General features: G+C 34.9%; 1 protein-coding gene across 1 annotated transcript; it reads right to left on the bottom strand.

The window, feature by feature from the left end:
• Positions 1-5,093: 5,093 nt before the first annotated feature.
• Positions 5,094-21,590, bottom strand: ccdc69 (coiled-coil domain containing 69). Its single transcript, XM_067368418.1, has 9 exons — positions 21,436-21,590; positions 16,551-16,608; positions 14,749-14,924; positions 10,310-10,397; positions 10,094-10,167; positions 9,848-9,949; positions 9,645-9,764; positions 9,340-9,437; positions 5,094-6,664 (listed from the first exon to the last, which is right to left on the bottom strand). Exons 1-9 carry the CDS (start codon positions 21,481-21,483, stop codon positions 6,490-6,492), a joined length of 939 nt encoding a protein of 312 aa, XP_067224519.1. The 5' UTR covers positions 21,484-21,590; the 3' UTR covers positions 5,094-6,489.
• Between the last annotated feature and the right edge of the window lie 956 nt (positions 21,591-22,546).

Raw genomic sequence — 22,546 nt, 5'->3', positions numbered from 1 at the left:
CCCTGGTGGCAGTTTCATAAAGCACACACACTTCCTGGACTAAGTAATTAGTCTGCCTGTATCAACCAAGACACTCATTAGGGAGTCACCTTTTAAGAGCACACCAGTGTCCTTGAACCCATGAGGGCAATACAGCAGTCTATACTGTGAGCATTAGCAGTACTAATATGTGATAGTGTCATTTTCATGCCCAACTTTGTCTAGAAGTAGTAAACGATAATTGATGTTTTGTTTCATGGGACAGTTTGCTTCAGGGTTGGTGTACCATTCACTAAACTGAATCTCGTCTGCATGTTTTCACCTGTATGAGAGCTATGCAAAAAATGCCATAACTCACCGTATCTTTGGGCAACTGAAGACATATGAAGGAGTTTCTGAAGACCTTGAGCACATATTTCAAAGAGACAGTAACAACTCATTCACTACCTCATCTAAGCTGTCAGTCTATCTCTCTTGTGTAAATTTGGGGCATTTGAAACTAGTAAGTGGCAACCATAATGACTGTTCAGAGGTTAAAAGAAAAGGAAAATAAGCATATTACATATAAAAAGTAGGTATACGCTATAAATAGTATAAAACCGACCACTTATAAGAGGTTAATAGGTTAAAACACAGCCTGCTACACTGTACTTTCACTATCTCATAATGAATCCTCCGCATATGAATACACATGTAAAGATTATAAAATGAATTTATGGGGATGATTTACCTGAAAGGTGGTATCGTTTCAATAATCAGCTTTACCCATCAAATCTCAAGATTTATTAACCAACCAACCAGACAGACACATGGCGCTATCATCCCGACAAATTAGACGAGTAGTCAGTGCAAACATGTTGTATCTTATCTGATTTGAACTGTAGGAATGGAGCCAAACACGCATGTCTGCAGCACGGAGCTCTCTAGTGGTCACTAATGGCGTTACACCCGAGCAGCCTGTATTACGTGAGCACGAGACCCTCAAACCTTTCAGTTTCTATATGAGGAAGTAACGTAATGCATTGAACATACCAGTTGATTTTTTAGTCCTATAGAAATGTGAAGGACTTATGAAGATTAATGGTCCTGATCAACAACAAATGAGGTTATTAAAACTAAGTAACTGTAGTACTAATCTAGCTTAAAATCACACGTTTTTTTATCAATACCATGATATGAGTCAAGAAAAAGAAAAAAAGTTTTAAAACAAAACTTCACTGTTAAAAAAAAAAAAACAGATTTAAAAATCTTTTATGAAGAATTTGCGAAAGAGATTATGTAAACATTTATTTCCTCCCGTAAGGATTTCAGCCTATCAATTAGACTTTATTCGTTTTTATCTCACACTATAAAAAATGCTGGGTTAAAAACAATCCAAGTTGGGTTAAATATGGACAAACCCAGCGGTTGCATGGGTTAAATGGTTGACCAACCGCAGGGCAGTTTTATTTATAGCTCAACTATTGTTTAAAAGTAATATGGATTAAAATGAACGCATAATAGATTGGAAATTAAAAATGAGACACATAATTACCAGTGGCAACAATAATAATAAAAGGTGAATATTTATTAATAAGCAATTTAATGATTATTATTTCATTAGGCCTATAGCCTATTTATTAAACTTAAAAAAAAGTTCATTTACATCATATTTTGGGTTCATTTTAAACTAGCAATATAGTAACCTAATTTTTAAACAATAGTTGAGTTAAATAAAACCATGCACCCAGATGGGCAAACATTAACCCAACCGCTGGGTTTGTCCATTTTCAACCCAACTTGTGTTGTTTTTAACCCAGTATTTTAGAGTGCAGCACTCTCACACAACACAGACGATTACAAAATATCAAAATTAATTTTCAGAAATTGAAAAATTAATTCAGAAATGGCAGACAAGTTCATTGATGAACGTGTATTTATGGGACATTCTAAAACGCTTAATGTGAAAAAGGCTTAACGTGGCTTAATGTACTAAGACAGTGTTTTTAACAGACCAAACTTACTAAATATCATTATAATAAAGTATACTATGTGCAAAAAAAAAAAATCATATGAGCCCAAAATATGATCTTAACACGTTTTTGCACATAGTATACTTTATTAGCATGATATTTTGTAAGTTTGGTCAGTTAAAATCACTGTCTTAGTACATTAAGCCACGTTAAGCCTTTTCTTATAACGGTTTATGGGAGAAAAAAGCTTAACGTGTTATAAAACGCGTTAAGATCATATTTTGGGCTCATATGATTTTTTGCATATAGTATACTTTATTAGCATGATATTTAGTGAGTTTGGTCTGTTAAAATCACTGTCTTAGTACATTAAGCCACGTTAAGCCTTTTCTTATAACGGTTTATGGGAGAAAAAAGCTTAACGTGTTATAAAACGTGTTAAGATCATATTTTGGGCTCACCTGATTTTTTGCACATAGTTTACTTTTATTATAATGATATTTAGTAAGTTTGGTCTGTTAAAATCACTGTCTTAGTACATTAAGCCATGTTAAGCCTTTTTCACGTTAAGCGTTTTAGAATGTCCCGTATTTATGCAATGAATTTATGCATTTGTGAAAAATAAATCTGAGCCTATTATGTCATTGCCCCTTGCGTAAAACACAAACGTGTAAAGTGGTTTGATATCGGTCAAAACAGTTTTTTCTTGCTGCTCAGTGTGAACGCGAATCCCCTTATCAAAGCATTGAGGTGGATGAAACCAATTAGCCTAAATATCAGATTGTTTGTGAAAAGATCCACCGGTCTGAATCCGATCCAGCCATGTCGTGTTTAAAATATGATGCTGCTGTACTGAAACAGGAGTTTAAGAAATCAAGCTGATTATGGTGTGTAAAAAGTGGGGTGATAACCAGCCCCACACCTTTTAATCAAAGCTGTTTTCCCGAGGGTGCAATTTTCACCTTTTTTGTTCTAAGTCAAAGTGATAAGGAACAACTCAGCAGCCCCAAATAGCAATCATCTTATTTGAGAAAATTCATGTCTGCCTCCAACCCTTGACAATTTAAAGGTTATCTTTACTGTAATAAACGGAAATTGTAATAAATAAACCTCGAAAGCGCGCGCATTTCGCAGAGGAGCAGATGTAAGTCAATAGCAACACATTATTTCTACACTGTTAATGCATATGGGGACGCGTCAGCCGGGCAATTAACAGATAATGGAATGAAAGACAGGTATTGTGTTACATGATGATGATGATGTCATAAGGGACAGCGGAGAAACTCAGGTGAGTCAACTCGCGCGCCTTCCCGCCATATCAGAGGAGATTTTCTCTTTCAAAAATACAGTTTTATTATACTCTTGTATTAAGCCGGGCGAGTTTTTCCTTTCATTATGAAAATAATTTATATTATGCAGACAAGCAAGAAAAAATCATGCTATAAGATAACAAATTATTAGATTTTTGGCAGGCAGCACACTTATGTCTCCAAGATTAATTTTAAAGAGCGCTTCGTCTGGAGGCATCTGCTGTGTCCAAATAACGCTTTAAAAAATAAATTTAAGTACATTGTAAAACAAACTTCTGAAAGACATTTTCTATAAATGTCTAATTGACATCTGAGAGGATACTCAGACACATTGCAGACGAGAAACACTCCAGATGAAAACATGCACATAAAACAGCATTTAATCGATGTATGTGAGTTATCGGGACATTAAAAATAATAAATAAATCAATTGTATGCCTATATTAAAGTGTTAGGAAACATATTTAGTAAGCATGCTAATAGGCTACATTATGCTAATGACTTTTGTAAATATAGCACAAAGATATTTTTAACGATTTTCCTTTTAAAAGGTGCAAGGCTACAATATCACCCTTTTCTTACAATACAAACTGTGTTATTATTGTTATTATTAGACAAATAATAAAAGCCAGTTAGCTAATTAAATAAATAATAATACAAAAAGAATGTAGTTGTGTGTACCGCGCCTTTATAGAAGGACAGTTTTAAAGCTGTGACAATGTAGCCTAAATAAAAATATATTTTTCAGCGCGAAAAATCTAAAATGGCGGCCTGACATGATCTGCAAAAACGCTTTTGAACGCAATTTGAATATTTATATATAGCCTATATATATATATTATATATATATATATATATATATATATATATATATATATATATATATATATATATATATATATATATATATATATATATATAAATATAATGTCAAGCATGTTTTAGGCTAAATGCTTTCAAATTGCGATCCTTTTCGCAGATCCTCGTCAGGCCGCCATTTTAGATTTTTCGCGCTTAAAAAAAACAAATCTTAAGTTACGCTTGACGTCAAACCGTATATTCCTCACAACCTTTGTATTAAAATAATAAATGTAGTAAATATCTTAGGCTATTGGAATTATAGGTAGTCATGCTTATTGATATATAGGAGCAAATGCACATTCATCTTGGTAGGCTATTATACTATTATAGCCTACCTAATTATTACCAAAGTAGGCTATGCCTACTTTTTCTGCAAACATGAAATTGCTTATTAGTGCTGCTTTTTCGTATAATAATTGAATGAAGAAGTTATTTTATTAACACTATCACTTAACTCGGACACAAATGTCGTCTTGTTAGTGTTCAGTAAACACTTGAGATTGTCCCAGGTGGCTGTTAAATGCTCTGGGAACCTCCTGACATCACTACAGGGGGCTGACCTGTGCTTATCTTCTCGGTTAGGCAGGTATTGTCCAAACACGTCAAACAGTCAGGGAAGCAGTGAACCTAACATCCGCTCAACCAGCAAAAAGAGCCAGCTCTTCTCAGTGTTAAGTGCTGGTGTAGTCTAATAGGGGGGCCACCACGGGGCAAACGTCTCAATCTGTCAATCAGCCTGGCTTTATGCTCTTATTTGTCACGAGAAACACCCACCAATCAGTGTCTCATTACATGCAACAGTGAAAGTTGTGAGGTGAGTGACCTTATACATGAGGGGAAAAGTCAGTTTTCAGCTATTTGGGTTAAAAAAGGCTTGTCTTTACATCTTTCATACTTTTTTAATATATCATAATGTGTGAATGAGGCACATGACGTAACAGCAAGCCAGTCATTTCAGAGAATTTCTGATTGAAGAATGACATACATGTACCAACATTTAACTCTCCTGCCAAATATATATCGAAGTTAAACACCCAAACAACTTCAAAACTTGTCTGAACACAAAACACTCACCTGATTTTATCTTGAGTCATCGCGCCCCCTAGGGATAAAGTCTGTGTATTAACATCTAAGCCCTTGATATGCAGTTGGGATGTTTGAATTTTATGATTGTGAAACATAATGTGACCAAATCTGAGATTTATTCTGGAAAAACAGAATCATAAAATGTAAAAACATGCCTTTTCCCACAACCACTTTTCTAATCAAAATTCCCCATTATGTTCTCATTTTTATCATAATTTGTGTGGTTTAAATATTCTGTTCTGTAATAGCTATGCAGAACTTCAAAACAATACCTCTGATGCAGCTTTTATTGCTTGATTTTTCCAGGAAACATCTTACACCAAAGGCACTAATTTGGAAGTAAACATATATATACACTGTATGACAGAACATTCAGAATAATTCACAAAATAAAAAAAAAAAAAAAAAAAAAATGGGCACAAAAGGCAATCTTTTTACCACTTATGCTTTTAAAATGGCAAATCAAATCACTGCAACTTGAAGGCCATCAGATGTAGTGTAAAATGCTTTAAAAATAAGAAATGAAATAATTTCAAGAAGCTCACAGTTCAGAATGTTTCAGATTTTAAAAGTTGGTTCTGCCAAAGTAACAGAACAGAAAACGGCTATTATCTTCTTGAAATACATGTGTACTGGCCAACATTGTTTGCCTGAGCTAAAACCACTGGATTTTATCCAATACGACACCAGTACTTTACCTACTACTGAAAAGCAGAAGGATTTAAAACAGAAATACTGTGGCAAGATGTGCAAAATGTAGGAAAAAGCATATGGGTAAACACCAAAAGCCCATTATTATCTCTCTAATGAATAAAAACACTGATATAAAAGTGCAAGTGCATCTGAAAAAAATCCCGAATATTCATGCTACATATACAAGTGCTTTGGCTCTAATAATGTCTTAAGGCAAGAAAATAACTTTTTTGCTAACAATACCTGCTTGACTACCGTTTTCTGAAAAGAAATACAAATAATAAAAATGATATGAAAAATTGGCAAAAACTACTACACTGACTGTGTACAATAACAGACTTGAATAACTAATGCATATATCCACAGCCATTTCAAATAATAAATGCAACCAAAAAATCCTGATCAAAAGAAATGTAAAAATGTACAAAAACATTTGTTTTGCCAGTTAAAATGATCATTGCAGTGAGTAAGTCCATGTCAGCACTGCATGTTCACAGCACTCCATAATAAACTGGCATTAAAAAAAAAAAAAAAAAAAAAAAAAAAACGCTGCTAAGGCACCGAGGCCAGGCAGGATGAGGACACAGTGACGAGGGTTAATGTCGCAGTCAGCTGGGCAGCACCTCTGTGGGAATGACTGAAGGAAGGTGGAAGGAGGAGCACGAGTCTCTGCGGTGTATGAGTTTAAAGAGCAGCTCTTCCTTCTCCTGACTGAGCTTCTGGTTCTGAAGAGACTGTTTCTCTAGCGCCTCCTGCAGCTCATTCTGCTCCTTGGACAGTTGTCTGAAAAAGGAACACAAAGGTTTATGGAGTACACACACACACACACACACATACATGCATACAGTACAGTCCAAAAGTTTGGAACCACTAAGTTTTTTATGTTTTTAAAAGAAGTTTCGTCTGCTCACCAAGGCTACATTTATTTAATTAAAAATACAGTAAAAACAGTAATATTGTGAAATATTATTACAATTTAAAATAACTGTGTACTATTTAAATATATTTGACAAAGTAATTTATTCCTGTGATGCAAAGCTGAATTTTCAGCATCGTTACTCCAGTCTTCAGTGTCACATGATCCTTCAGAAATCATTTTAATATGATGATTTGCTGCTCAATAAACATTTATGATTATTTTCAATGTTGAAAACAGTTGTGTACTTTTTTTTTTTTTCAGGATTCCTTGATGAATAGAAAGTTCAAAAGAACAGCATTTATCTGAAATACAAAGCTTCTGTAGCATTATACACCGTTCAAAAGTTTGGGGTCAGTAAGAATTTTTTTTTTTATTTTTTTGAAAAGAAATTAAAGAAATGAATACTTTTATTCAGCAAGGATGCATTAAATCAATCGAAAGTGGCAGTAAAGACATTTATAATGTTACAAAAGATTAGATTTCAGATAAACACTGTTCTTTTGAACTTTCTATTCATCAAATAATCCTGAAAAAAATATTGCACACAAATATTTTGTACAATTGTACACATTAAATGTTTCTTGAGCAGCAGATCAGCATATTAGAATGATTTCTGAAGGATCATGTGACTGAATTTTCAGCATCATTACTCCAGTCTTCAGCTTTGCATCACAGGAATAAATTACTTGGTTTTCTATTTGAATATATTTCACAGTTATTTTAAATTGGAATAATATTTCACAATATTACTGTTTTGTTTGTATTTTTAATCAAATAAATGCAGGCTTGGTGAGCAGAAGATACTTCTTTTAAAACATTATATATTTAAAAGAAGAATTTATACACACACACATACATATTATATATATACATATATATATATATGATTTTTATACAGTACAAATTATATATTATATCCCCTACCCCTAAACCTAACAATCAGACAACTTTCTGCATTTTTACATTTTCAAAAAACATCACTTAGTATGATTTATAAGCAAAGAATGACCCCACGAGGACAAGGATTTCGCATATTGCCATTTTGTGCCCATAACGTTCAATATACCCGAATCACACACACTTATAATAAAAAAATTAAATTTGAAACTCATTATTGGCCTATCATGTAAATAGCAAGGGAAATGTCAATAAAAACATCTAAAACGCCAGGTGGCGCTACATACAAAGATTTGAGCTAACAAACGTTCAATCCAAGAATAAAATTATCCCAGGAAAGCTCAGAATTAACGCAATTTATTATATTTGGAGGAAGTTAAAACTACACACACACAAACATCCATTCAGTCTATTTGGAGTCTTCATAAATTCCTTTTAAACTTGCAGAGATAATGCTTTCAGTCTTTGTGGTACTTATATTAGCAAACAAAACTGCTAAATTTCATGTTATTGTCTGGACAAATAGTCCTGCCCCAAATATGTTTGAGCTGGACAACAGTGTTTTTAAGAGAGAGATCAACTTAAAACACATGATATATTTACAGTAAATCTAGAAAAATTCTCTTTTCTCCAGTCAAACCTTTTCTCCCTGGAAAGAAGCGTAAACTTTGTTTCGATATTTTAAAGTGCCCCTATTGTGGCATTTTAAAGGTTGCTAATTTTGTTTTAGAGGTCTCCTAAAATAGGTACACAAAAAACCCCCCACTATTTTTCTCATAATATCATTGCAGCATTTCCTCTTTTTTCACAGTATCTGAAACGGTTCAATGAAGGATCGAGTCTCTCTAAACCCCTCCTTTCCAAGAGCCTACTCTGCTCTGATTGGTCAGATGGTCCAGTCTGTTGTGATTGGCCTACCGCTTACAATGCATGTCAGAAACCAAACGGCCATCTGAATTTCAGCTTCCTCAGCACTTGAAATGATACGAACAGTAACAAAAGCGTCGGTTTTACCAATTTATCAACTAAAGCCCGAGTCTTCAAGTGCATACAAAGTGGATTTGTTTAGCAGTGCAGCGGGCTCTTCTGAATACTCAAACTGATGCTTCCTCATTTCCTCGCCCATGACCCGGAAACAGATCATACTCCACCATTTTGAAGGACATCTCGATTCTCTAATTGCACCACAAGGAGGCGAGGAACGAGGAAGCTTCCTGAGGAGTTTTTCTCTCACATCCTAAGGGGGTGGAGCTAAGACACAAGGAACGGAAGTGAGGAAAGGAAACGTAGATGCACAAATAAGAAAGAGGAACCAAACTCTTCTTGTCTCAGCTACAAATACAGTGAGGGTGGGTCAAAGTAGATGTTGTTCACAGGCAGCCAATGAAGACCATAGGCTGGCATTATGCAATTTTGTTACAAACCTACATAGATGTGTTATGTAAGCGAGACTTGAATTACTGACGACTCGTTTCAGGTAGTTAAAAATCGGTTCTTTCTTTTGGGAGACAACATTTATCTGCACTTTGATTGTTTGATTCACAAACAATTATATTACACACTACATGAAAGGAAATATCCGATAAAGCATAATAGGGGCACTTTAAATAATAACAGTTTGCAAAGAGAAGCAAACACGTACTGTATGAGGCTCTGGTAGTTGTCTATCCGGACCCTGTAGTCCTCACTCTGCTGGAGAGCATGCAGGAGCTGATCCTCTAATGACAGATTCTTCTCCACCTGACAATCAGTATTAAACAAGCAGGAAAACAGTGTAAACCTTGATGCACTTTTTTCTGCATCAATTTGTTTAATAAGGTAAACCTAAACATTTTTTTTTTTTTTTAGATAGTGGACCAAATGTGAAAATGCAAGAATCTGCTATTGAAAAATGCATATTAATCAAGCACTAATCTGGTCAAATTAGATATATCAATAAAAAGTTACCAGCGTTTCCATCTGCAGCAGCTTGCTCCCCTGGTCCTGTAAACGCTCATGCTTCATTTCAATGACAAATAACAGGCTCTCCTGCTCCTGCTCCCAGAATTCACCAGGGCTGCCATGAGTCTGGGACGAAAATACAGACGAAGCTGAACACTACAGCTATCTGAAGCATGCTTTGACAATAAATCTCCATTCTCCTAACAAACCTCAATATTTCTCTGAAGGTCTCTCTTGAGCGTGGACTCCTCCGCTTTGCGCTTTAACTCGTTGAATAGCTTCAGCTCTGCCATCAGCCCTTCAATCTGATCCTGAGTTCATAGAAAGTTCAGACCAATCGCTTCAAAGTCAAGTCTGGCATGAATGGATTGACTAGGGAACTATATTAGATCAGTTCTCAATCAAATGAATCAAGTCAAATCAGAGAAGTGATGTTACTAATAGACATGCTTTACCTTCAAAGCATTCTCAGCTGCTGCATGAGCCTCATTTAAAACGTTCTTCTCTTCATTGTGTAATCGCTGTAGCTCTGAAAGGTAAATTATTGAATATTAGTATTTAAATAGGTTTATATTTACGCTCTTGGTAGATGTGTGACTTGGTACATCACATTTATGCATTTGTGTCAGTACATGGAAGTTGTTAGTTTAACAGAGCTGCTGTGCTCTGACCTTCTGTTGTGCTCTGATGACGTTCTAAGGTGCTCCTCATCTGTTTTTCATGGAGATCATTTAGATCTGTGGTTATCTCAGTCTTTACCTGTTAACAAAAGACATGTCATAGCAAACTCAGTGTAGCATAAATTAAAAGAGTCATAATAAGAACACTTCAATAAAATAATAAGAATTATATACAATAAAAATACTTACAACAGCATAAAAAGAATAGCAAGCTGTTTAATTTGGGCATTTGATAGAAACTTTACAATTTGTAATTTTCCCACAAGTCTTTTAAAATTTGTTCATTAATTAAATTTTCTAATAAAACCATTCAAGACATGATACAAACATCTCCATCTAATTAAAAATGTAATAATAGTTATTAATTACCTTTACAAAAGAGGCGAATTAAAATAAATAAATTGACCAAAATCTAAATATATCACACATACACTACCAATTCAAGGAAACCAGACTGATTTCTTATGAAAACCGTATTACCTTGTAGAAAAAAAAAAAAAAAAAAAAAAAAAAAAATTGATTATTAAAAATGCCCAAGTAAAAATGTATTTACAAAACTAAATTGAGCTAGAATGGATAGTGAAGGGACCAGTCTATCTTATACACAACAATCACATTGAAAGGTGCCCTAGAATCAAAGATTGAATTTACCTTGGAATAGATGAATAACAAGAGTTCAGTACATGGAAATGACATACAGTGCATCTCAAACTCCATTGCTTCCTCCTTCTTATATAAAACTAATTTGTTTAAAAGACCTCCGAAGAACAGACGAATCTCAACATCGTACGGAAAAAGTCGGGATCATTAATATGTACGCCCCCAATATTTGCATATGCCAGCCCATGTTCAAGGCATTACACAAGGGCAGCCAGTATTAACGTCTGGATCTGTGCACAGCTGAATCATCAGACTAGGTAAGCAAGCAAGGACAACAGCGAAAAATGGCAGATGGAGCAATAACTGACATGATCCATGATAACATGATATTTTAAATGTTTTGTTAGCATGTTGCTAATGTACTGTTAAATGTGGTTAAAGTTACCATCGTTTCTTACTGTATTCACAGAGACAAGAGCCGTCGCTATTTTCATTTTTAGACACTTGCAGTCTGTATAATTCATAAACTCAACTTCATTCTTTATAAATCTCTCCAACAGTGTGTAATGTTAGCTTTAGCCACGGAGCACTATCAAACTCATTCAGAATCAAATGTAAACATCCAAATACTGTACTCACATGATCCAACGCATACATGCAGTATGCATGATGAACATCTTGTAAAGATCCATTTGAGGGTTATATTAGCTGTGTGAACTTTGTTTATGCACTGTATTATAGTTGAGAGCTTGGGGGCAGGGAGCACGTGATTTAAAGGGGCCGCAGCCTGAATCGGTGCATAGTTAATGATGCCCCAAAATAGGCAGTTAAAAAAATTAATTAAAAAAAAATCTATGGGGTATTTTGAGCTGAAACTTCACAGACACATTCAGGGGACACCTTAGACTTATATTACATCTTGTAAAAACTGGTTCTAGGGCACCTTTAAAGGGGTCATGAACTGCGTTGTTTTATAGTTTTATAATGTTTCCTGGGGTGCACTTATGATGTTAGTATGCTTTTTACATCCAAAATTTATAAATAAAATTATGGACTTTTAGTGGACTAACAAGGAAGTTTACAGCTCTAAAACTTACAGGATATTCTTAAAGTATGATGATCGCTTATATATCAAAAGCTCAAGGAAAATTTGATTTCACCCCTTAAAAACTAAATTTTTAATAAGCACAGCTATTTAAACCTCGGTCAAAATTATGCTAAATCTGACAAAACCTCCTTTTGGGGATGTGTTCATTTGTAAAAAAATATAATAAAAAATTATAAGTGCCCCTATTATGTTTTTTTCTTCTTCAGATTTTAGCTTTCATGTAGTGTGTAATATAGCCGTTTGTGAATGTAAAAGGTCTGCAAAGTTTCAAAGATCAAAGTGCAGACGAATGGAGTTTTTGTCTCCTAAAACAAAGAACTGGAATTACTGACTAATTGTTTTAGGCAGTTCAGAATCAGTCTCACTTCCTGCAAAAACCTACATTTATAAATTTGCATAATGCCAGCCTCTTCACTGGCTGCCTGTGAACAACATCTGCTTTGACCCGCCCTCAAACACTGTAGTTGTAGCTAAGGCTGGAAGAGTTTGGTTGAGAAGACGGCGTTTTCTGCACAGCGTTTCCATCGTTACTGTTCATATCACTGTGTACAAGTGACGAGGAGCTGAAATTCAAATTTGGTAATGGGCTTTTCATTTCTGATACGTGCTGTAAGCGGTAGACCAATCAAAACACACTGAGCCACTAGACCAATCAGAGCAGAGTAAACTCTTGGAAAGGAGGAGTTTAGAGAGACTGAATCCTTTATTGAACGGTTTCAGACACTGTGAGAAAAGAGGAGATGCTGCAATGGATATTATGAGAAAATTAAAATGTAAACCAATGCATGTAAACCTATAGTAGGAGAGACCTCCAAAACATAATTAGGAACTTTTAAATTAAAATAATTGGGGCACATTAAATTATGAAAATGCAGAGAGTTTTCTGTTAATGTGTGGGTTTGATTATATTATAGTTCAATTCAATTTAATTCACATTTATTTGTGTAGCGCTTTTCACGATGCATATCGTTTCAAAGCAGCTTTACAGAGAATGCATGTCAACATTACAATTTAGAGAATGCAGTTAGCTAATAATGTAATAATTTAGGCAATTTAAATTACAATCACTTAGCAGTTTAACTGAAGGTAGAAGCAACGAGCACCTGGGAATAATTACATATTAACAATAATTAGGATATATAGAAATTTGGGAATGTGCATAGTATAGTATCGTAACAAAACAGTAGAAATCTATGGAATGTCCCCATTTAAATAGCCAAGTACATTTCTGTGTGTATGTGTTTAACTCAACTAGTTTAAAGGTGCCCTAGAACATTCTTTCACAAGATGTAATATAAGTCTAAGGTGTCCCCTGAATGTGTCTGTGAAGTTTCAGCTCAAAATACCCCATAGATTTTTTTTTTATGAATTTTTTTAACTGCCTATTTTGGGGCATCATTAACTATGCACCGATTCAGGCTGCGGCCCCTTTAAATCTCGCGCTCCATGCCCCCCCACAAGCTCTCGACTATAATACAGTGCATAAACAAAGTTCACACAGCTAATATAACCTTCAAATGGATCTTTACAAGATGTTCGTCATGCATACTGCATGTATGCGTTGGATCATGTGAGTACAGTATTTGGATGTTTACATTTGATTCTGAATGAGTTTGATGGTGCTCCGTAGCTAAAGCTAACATTACACACTGTTTGTGTGTAAAACTTGTGTTTATGAATTATACAGACTGCAAGTGTTTAAAAATGAAAATATCGACGGCTCTCTTGTCTCCGTGAATACAGTAATAAACGATGGGAATTTTAACCATATTTAACAGTACATTAGCAACATGCTAACGAAACATTTAGAAAGACAATTTACAAATATCACTAAAAATATCATGATATCATGGATCATGTCAGTTATTATTGCTCCATCTGCCATTTTTCGCTATTGTTCTTGCTTGCTTACCTAGTCTGATGATTCAGCTGTGCACAGATCCAGATGTTAATACTGGCTGCCCTTGTGTAATGCCTTGAACATGGGCTGGCATATGCAAATATTGGGGGCGTACATATAAATGATCCCGACTGTGGCGTCACAGTCGGTGTTATGTTGAGATTCGCCTGTTCTTCTGAGGTCTTTTAAATAAATTCGATTTATATAAGGAGGAGGAAACAATGGAGTTTGAAACTCACTGTATGTCATTTCCATGTACTGAACTCTTGTTATTCATCTATGCCAAGATAAATTCAATTTTTGATTCTAGGGCACCTTTAACAGTGATATATATATGTTTATATAATAAATAAGTCTCCAAAGTTTTAGACTACAAATAAACTCTTGGTAAAAGGTAAAAAAAAAAAACATGCCATCTTTTGTTCTCTCTTGTTAAAGCAAGCAGCGTTCTATGGCATTTAAACACACAAGCCAGTCTCTTTATAGGCCAATGAATAACATCCCTCCCTGCAAACAGGTTTAGCTTTGTTGGTCAGAGGTTAGCTCAAGGACAGATGTACACAGCACACATTCCCAAACCCTGTACAGACAATCAGAACAACAGTGCACAGAAACGGCCATGCTCTCAATTATGCTGTAATGGAAAAGCATGTCTTGTTTATTGCTGCTGACAGCTCCATAATGTATAAGCTGCTGACATAATCTGGGATCAGAATACTAGCCTTTCTTGAATGGCTACATGAAGCTACATGTACTTGCTATGAGTTATATTCACAAGACAAAAAGAAAAGGCTTTCAATATGAAGAGATTTTGCATCATACCTTCTCTGTAATGCTGTGGACTAAAGTGCAGATGTCTCCAGGATGGTCCTTGAGGAGCTGCTCTCTCTCCTGGTCTCCTGAAGCTGTCAAAACTGCATGTAGTATCTTTAGCTGCCACTCGTAAATCTCCAACTGATTCTCCAAACCAGAGCGTTGCTCCTCAGAAGAGTTTATACCTAGGGGAGAACAATTAATCGTAATTGACTTTTTGATTTCGGCTTCCAACGATAATGAAAACAAGATAATTCTTTGTTCCTCACACACAAAAATCCCAAAATGCCGTTTTGCAGAGTATCCTCGTAAACACAGTCGGTTATGTCTTAAGTGATTGTAAACAGTTGAGAAAGAAAACGCATGTGTAACAGTATATTGGATCCGTGCAGCTCTTAAAGTGACAGCAGCCTATAATAAATCTGCTGCAGTCATTAATGTCAATCAAAAGACAAAAGACAGTTTAACCGTCCAAAGTCCAATACAGTAATTTCATTTGTGATTAAAATATCTTAAAAATGTAATAAATTTATTTTTTTTTTTTATTCTGGCATGATTTTATAACATCATATAACAACATAGTGCAAAATGGTATTAAAATTGTGTGTAGAAGTTGTTGCTTTGTTATGAGAAAGAATGTCCGGAAAAATTAATTTCATTGATGTCATTTGGAGTAATCATTTTGGAACAAGTCATGCGGTCAATATCATGTGACAGGATGTGAAATCATTCAGACACCTGCAAAGGACCAGATGGTCGTGAAGCAAAGCAACTAACTCTCTCTGAAAAATTCATGTTTTCACTTGCTCATACGCATGTCCCGAAACATCAGGTCATTCGGTACAACCGCTATAAAGCCTGGAAAATGTAATAATATTTTAAAAACTTGTACTAAATATAAAATGTTTGATTGTCCTTTTGTTAGCTAGCTAAAAAGCTAAGTAGCTAGCTCGCATTGTTTGAAAATATCATCAATCAGTATAACCAAAAGTGCCATTACGTAAAACTGAAATTTTGGTTAAACAGAATGACTTTTTTGGTGACAAATTTTTGTCCATCTTGAATTTTTTTTTTTTTTTTTAAAAAGCAGCGTTAATTGATTATAAAAACCACAATCTCATTGTTAACACTTAATAAAACTTCTCCATTATGTTTTTTTTACACTTTTATAAACCTTATTTTTCAATGAACCTTATACAGCAGTGTTATTTTACATTTGATTACTTAATTCAGTTTCTTTTGTTGGCTATCTGAATACCACGGTTAGTGCATCTTCCTGAAAAACCTAACGCACGGTTTTGTTTGTAATTTGTTTCTTTGTTCTTATTGTATTGCTGACGGTTTACTTATCTTCTGTGACTGTTTTGAGGACCTTAAACTTACATTAGTTAAGCTAGATTTCGTTTCTGCTGAAGTATCCATAATTGTGAAATTTCAAAATGACATGCATCATGAAATAAGACTTTGATCATATCACCCAATAATCATGATTTCAATATTGACCAAAATAATCATGATTTTTGCAATAATCAAGCAGCCCTACTCAATGGTACATCTGAAACAATGTCTCCATGAGCGCAAGCCAGGATTGCCTACGGCCAGCAACACAATAATATTAACAGGTCCCTGCAACCCAACATCAGCACTACCAAAGCCTGTGCTCTGCCAAGAACAACACACTTCACAATGGGATCATGGGACATTCAAAAGGCACTCAATCATACGCATGAAAAGCACACATCAATAGATAATAACCGTGGTACATCCATCATGCACATGTTCACATGACATTATTGGGAGAAAGCACTTACCACTTGCATCTTGAAGTTTGATGTCCTTTATGTGCTTTTCACCTTCTTGTGCTTTTTTCTGAATGAAGAGAAAAAAAAAAAAGGTTTTATTTATTGCATTGAAGCTAAACGCAGCAAACACATGATTAATCATTCAAAAACTAGCTGACAAGTTGGATCAACATGTGCAACTCTTTAACATTTCACAAGTGTCTTATGAATTGATATTTGTTGCATTCCAAAGAAGTCTTACATTACCGGTGAGATATGCACTCGAGATTGCACAACCATGACATCATCGACAAATTACTTGCAGTAGTTCAGCATACTTTGAAAACTTGACTTGTATTTCTCAATAGGTAGGACGAGTGATCTCTCATTTACTTTTAATTGCTAAACAAACATTTTTACAAATTTATATGCTTATTCTACACTGATCATATTAATAAGAACAAAGACAGATGAAAAAAAATATGATGGTCTATTCAAATACTACAACATACACTACTGTTCAAAAATATGAGCTGTTTTTTTAAAGAAGTCTCTTATGCTTTAACATTATAACATTGTGAAATATTATTACAATTTAAAAAAATAACAGTATTCTATTTGAATATATTTTTAAAATTTAATTTATTCCTGAATTTCACACATGATCCTTCAGAAATCATTCTAATATGCTGATTTGCTGCTCAAGAAACATTTCCAATTATTATCCATGTTGAAAACAGTTGTGCTGCTATTCGAAATGGAAATCTTTAACATTATAAATGACTTTACAGTCACTTTTGATCAACTTAAATTATTATTCAGCAAGGATGCGTGCATTAATGATTATTTCATATATCTCTTATTGAACAAAAACTTTTGAATGGTAGTATACATTCAGTAGTAGTGTAATGGTAGTGTACATCCAAAATTAATACTATGCTAAAGCAGAAGACAACACAATGTAACTTCTCAAATGGATGGCTCTATTTTTGATGAAAACATTAACACGCTTATTGTTTGGTTTATTAGCATGCCCTTAGGCTCTACACATTTAAAAAGCACTGAAATTCAAGAAGAACACTTTCATATGTACACTATCAGGGAATAAAGAATGTGCCATTCTAGTAGAGCTGCACAATTAATCGTTAAAAGATATACCGATTAAAAAAATTAAAATTATCACAGAAGTACTGGGATAAAAGCTTATAGTTCAGATATAAACACTGACGTCTAAGGCAGATATAGAGTAAATAAGCTTTTGAAAGAAACTTAAAGCTGCTGTCCGTGATTTTTGGCCCTCTAGCGGTAAATAAACAGAACTGCATGCGTCTTGCAGAAGAGCATCGTAGCCAGAGCTACTTTTCTCCGTGTATGTCTATGGCGAGTCACGCAGTTAATGTGATACTCTGCGGCAGGTCCTACCAGTCTGGTCTGAAATAGTCAGAATATAAACACTAGGGATGTAATGATTCACTCAACTCACAATTCGATACGATTCACGATACTGGTTTCACGATTCGATTTTCTCACGATTTTTTTTAACAAAATGAGATTTAAATGAGAAAGTGTCTTTTTATTATTTCTTAGACAAAATGCTGTATATTTCTTTGTGAAATTGAAATATCTTTATAACAACTAAATTGAAATTTTAAAACAAATCCTAAATCAAATAAATAAATAAATAATACAGATAAAAGAAATCTCTTCATATGAGTACATGAACAAGACGTTTATTTGCTCTATTACAGGCTGAACTATCTGTAACCATTTAAAATTAGAGGCAACCACTGCATTTTAATCACAATCCCAACAAAGATGCTGTTTGAGCAGTTTTTAATTTAAATTAGATTGTATAATTTTTAACATTTGAAGCAAAAACAGAATGTTCAGACTTTAGCTTTGTGAAATTATGCTACATAAAACTTCATAAGAGCAGAAGGGCTGCATGAGAACGCAAATTCACTGTCTGACAGCAGGTGGCGCTTATGGAACAGCGGCAATACAGCGCTTCCATGGTTACCGCTCTAAACAAACAGTGCTGTGCGCTAAAACTATTTTAAAAGCCATTGTATGGAAGTAAGATGAAAAGAAAATACCATCTAAACTTTTCTGAACACAGTCAGTTCTCCTCAGCTATACATTCATATAACCCCCCGCCCCCAAATGTATCGCGATTCATTTAGCATCTCAACCGACTTGAATCGTCACATATTTTAATCGATTTTTAAGCGGTTCCAGATGCATCGTTACATCCCTAATAAACACTTATTATAAGTGTACCATAATGATTCAGGATAAGAAAAAAACATGGTTCGGAAAATTGATTCACGTTGTATATTCTTATATAATTTTTGTAAATTTTTAACACAAAAAAAGTTGCCGACTGCAGCTTTAACACTTAAAAAAAGAATGCATCAATTACATTGTTACGCCAGTAGGTGGCGACAAGCGACTTCATGTATTTGTCATTGAATCATTCATTCAAGAGACTATACGAATCAGCGTTTTTGAACAGTCATAACGGCTGTGTCCGAAATCGCCCCCTATACCCTTAAATAGGGGTTATTTTTAGGGGACAACCATTTGTAGTGGTGTCCGCCACCATAGTGGACGTCATCAAGTGCACTCATTCAATCCCACAATGCACCGCAATAACTAGTGTACAACCGATGTATGCTCAACGGCTAGAGAATTATTAATTCACTGTAAGAGTTGCGTGCGGAAAGAGAATTCCCGCGTCTGAACATAAAATGGTGGCTATAGCGTAATATCATACAGGTATAAATTCCTTTTTAACTGAATAGTTTAATTAAGGTTTATATATAAACCTTTTCATCTTACTAATGGAGCTGCCAGTTTGCGAAGACACAAATTAAACTGAAAGCACAAACTATGCAAAAGCGACAGCCCTTCCGGCACACTCAGTGTCCGGATCACTCGTTTTCATTCACTCCTTTGAGTCAACTATATTAGTGGACTAATGTAAGGAACGGTGAATGAGGGTATAGGGGGCGATTTCAGACACAGCCATGAAGTCGTTATGAGGGAGTCATTGAATCATTCATTCATTTTTTTAAATAATTACATTGTTTATTTAAAATATAGACTACAATAATTAACATTTTGTCAGAACCTCTAGTAAATTACGTGTTTATTGAGAATTGTGCAGCTCTACATTCCAGTGTGAATGTTTGAAGATGGCGCTCAAAGCCGGCACTGTTCACAGGTGATTTAACGTTTTGAAGCTTACATGCCAAATGTCTGCTGAGATACAGCCTGCATACACAGCCCCAAAAGTGCAAAATGTCTCTCCGCTGAGAGCAAAATCCCCAGTTTACTTCAGGTTAGAGAAGTGTTTCTCAACACTGTTTCTGGAGCGTTTCACACAAAAACAATTTTTATAAACACAAATAAGATCTGAGAGCTGTGACTTAATTTCACTTTAACTCATCATACAAAGCAAGTCACATATCTTCAGTATGACTTTGAACCAATATTTTTATAATCTTGTTGCTTTTAATTTTTGGGGCTTGAACCTTTCTCTTTCAACGTATTGAAAAGAGCAGCATCAACATTATGCTAAACTTGTGCTCCATATGATAAAATAATACTAGCTATTCGTCAAAGCCAACACCCTCAATCAAGAATGACAAATAAGAGTCAAATCATCCTGGTTAATAACAAGTGAGATTCTCACTGCCACGTGAGACTGTTTAAATGAAAAAGCAATCTCATAATTCAGTTTAATCCACAACAACACTATTATGCATTTGCTGGCTCTCTGTGGCAGGGAACCAAATGTTCTGGAACTTTAATGAACCCTCGGCTTTATTGCACTTCACAGTCATGTGGTTATGTGCTTTTGATGCAACTCCAATAGAGGCTGTAATAGCGAGTGTAAGGCTTTCTCTGTTTAGTCTTCAGAGACTTTTCACACTTCTCCAGTTGTCCATGTCAAGTATACTGACACATGGCTATGTGATTAACAGGACCAAAAAACTCTGTCTGTTTATAGGTCACATTAAAACTTGCAGGGAGAAATTTGGGACCCTGTGTATGTCACATCCGAGCCCAGTGAATCTAAATCCTTCAGCAATCTGGGCTAATGAAAGCTTGACCCTGTCACTATCAAAGCCAGATTTCCCTTGTATGTTTCAAGGCCCCAGGCATTTGCATTTGCAAACGTCAATTTTAAAGAGTAAATGAGGTACTTCTATTATAAATGGGCCAATGAAGAGGAACTTTATTTGTTTTAATGCATGCAAAAACATTCATTCAAATAACCTGCTGTATATGCATTTCCTTAAATGCATTTTAAAATGCTGAAATTCTAGAATATTATAGTTGATGTATATTTTAAAACATTAAAATATAAAAACTAAGTTTGAGTAAGCTGTGTACCCAAGTATATTCATTAAAAACATTAAGCATTATAATGATAAAAAGGTTTTCAAAAAAATATATGAAACTAACAGTTCATGCCTAAAAACTTGGCAAATAAATGTTTCAAAGATGTCACTTTTTTAATCACCTCATACATCCTGATTTGTCATTGATCGAAATGCGGAACAATTTAAAACTGAGCAAAGTTATCACATTTAAAATACAGGATAACACACCTTAAATTAGTCATAACGGATGTCAGCAGCACATTTTAAACAACAGTAGATCTCATGTGCTGAACCCGTCATCTGTTTCTAATTAAAACTTTCACAAGTCGACAAACTAACATGGGAGCTTTCGCATCGACTAACGCATTAGGGAGGAAGTAACAAGTGATTTGAGAGAACAAAACAAGGCAGGCTCCCTTAATACAGATACATTTACACGTGCTGTATTTGTAACATCTCTAACGTTGCTGCGGGTCTCATTGCATTATTTATGAACATACTAAAAAAGTTTGAAAACCACCTACCTTTTTTCGGGGGACCTGGCCACAAATTTTGCTATTGTGACAACCCATACTCCTCTGCTGTATTTTCCACTCTATCTTCGACAGTAGCTTTGTGACTGTGTGCCGCAGTTCAAATATGAGCTCTCATTGATCCGCTCGAATAGGCTGACTGAGACTGGGGCAGAGGGGCGGGGACTGGAGGGTCAGGGCTGCGTTCCAGAAACGCAGGCTGCATTTACATGAACAATTTGCACCGAGACACGCGGGAAATTGGTGAATCCGTGCACTGCTGCTGTGAAAGTGATGTAGGCTACACCGCAGCTTCCTCGAATCTAGTGCAAAAGTGCAAATGGCTTAGAAAAAAATATCTTAAAGTCACTGTGAAATCAAAATTGACTACCTTTTAAAAACATAGAATATTATAGTATTTATTATTAATGATTTATCAGTGTACATTTACACTGAGTTCAAGCTCTTTAAAGGATTAGTTCACTTTTAAATAAAAATTTCCTGATAATTTTCTCGCCCCCATGTCATCCAAGATGTTCATGTCTTTCTCCTTATAGTGGACTTCAATGGGCACCAAACGGTTGAAGGTCAAAATTACAGTTTCATTGCAGATTCAAAGCATTCTACACAATCCCAGATGAGAAGTAAGGGTCTTATCTAGTGAAACCATTGCTCATTTTCTAAAAAAAAATTAAAAATTATATACATTTTAACCATAAATGCTCATCTTGAACTAGCTCTCTTCTTCTTCTTCTTCTTCTTCTCTATTTGAATTCCAGCAGTGTAGGCACTGCTAAGTGTATTACTGCCCTCCACAGGTCAAAGCTTGAACTAATTGTTATATACTTGCACTAGCATATTGCACCATCATTTAGACTTAAATACAAAAGTATATAAATAGCCGACACATAAATTTGTAAATTATAAACACACCATGTATCAGAAGGTTATTATAACAATTTGTAAAGTTAAAGGTGCCATCGAATGTTTTTTTACAAGATGTAATATAAGTCTAAGGTGTCCCCTGAATGTGTGTGTGAAGTTTCAGCTCAAAATACCCCATAGATTTTTTTTAATTAATTTTTTTAACTGCCTATTTTGGGGCATCATTAACTATGTACTT

Source organism: Chanodichthys erythropterus, chromosome 1, assembly GCF_024489055.1.
Source record: "Chanodichthys erythropterus isolate Z2021 chromosome 1, ASM2448905v1, whole genome shotgun sequence".
In the NCBI taxonomy this organism is placed as follows: domain Eukaryota; kingdom Metazoa; phylum Chordata; class Actinopteri; order Cypriniformes; family Xenocyprididae; genus Chanodichthys; species Chanodichthys erythropterus.
This window is presented reverse-complemented; position numbering and strand designations above follow the sequence as displayed.

Excerpts from the sequence above, each read along its gene's own strand:
- ccdc69 (XM_067368418.1), bottom strand. The coding sequence starts at position 21,483 with ATGGGTTGTCACAATAGCAAAATTTGTGGCCAGGTCCCCCGAAAAAAG. Across the intron at positions 10,398-14,748 it reads TCCACAGCATTACAGAGAAG|GTAAAGACTGAGATAACCAC; the intron begins GTATGATGCAAA and ends TTTTGTTAACAG. Across the intron at positions 6,665-9,339 it reads AACTACCAGAGCCTCATACA|ACAACTGTCCAAGGAGCAGA; the intron begins GTACGTGTTTGC and ends TTCCTTTTTCAG.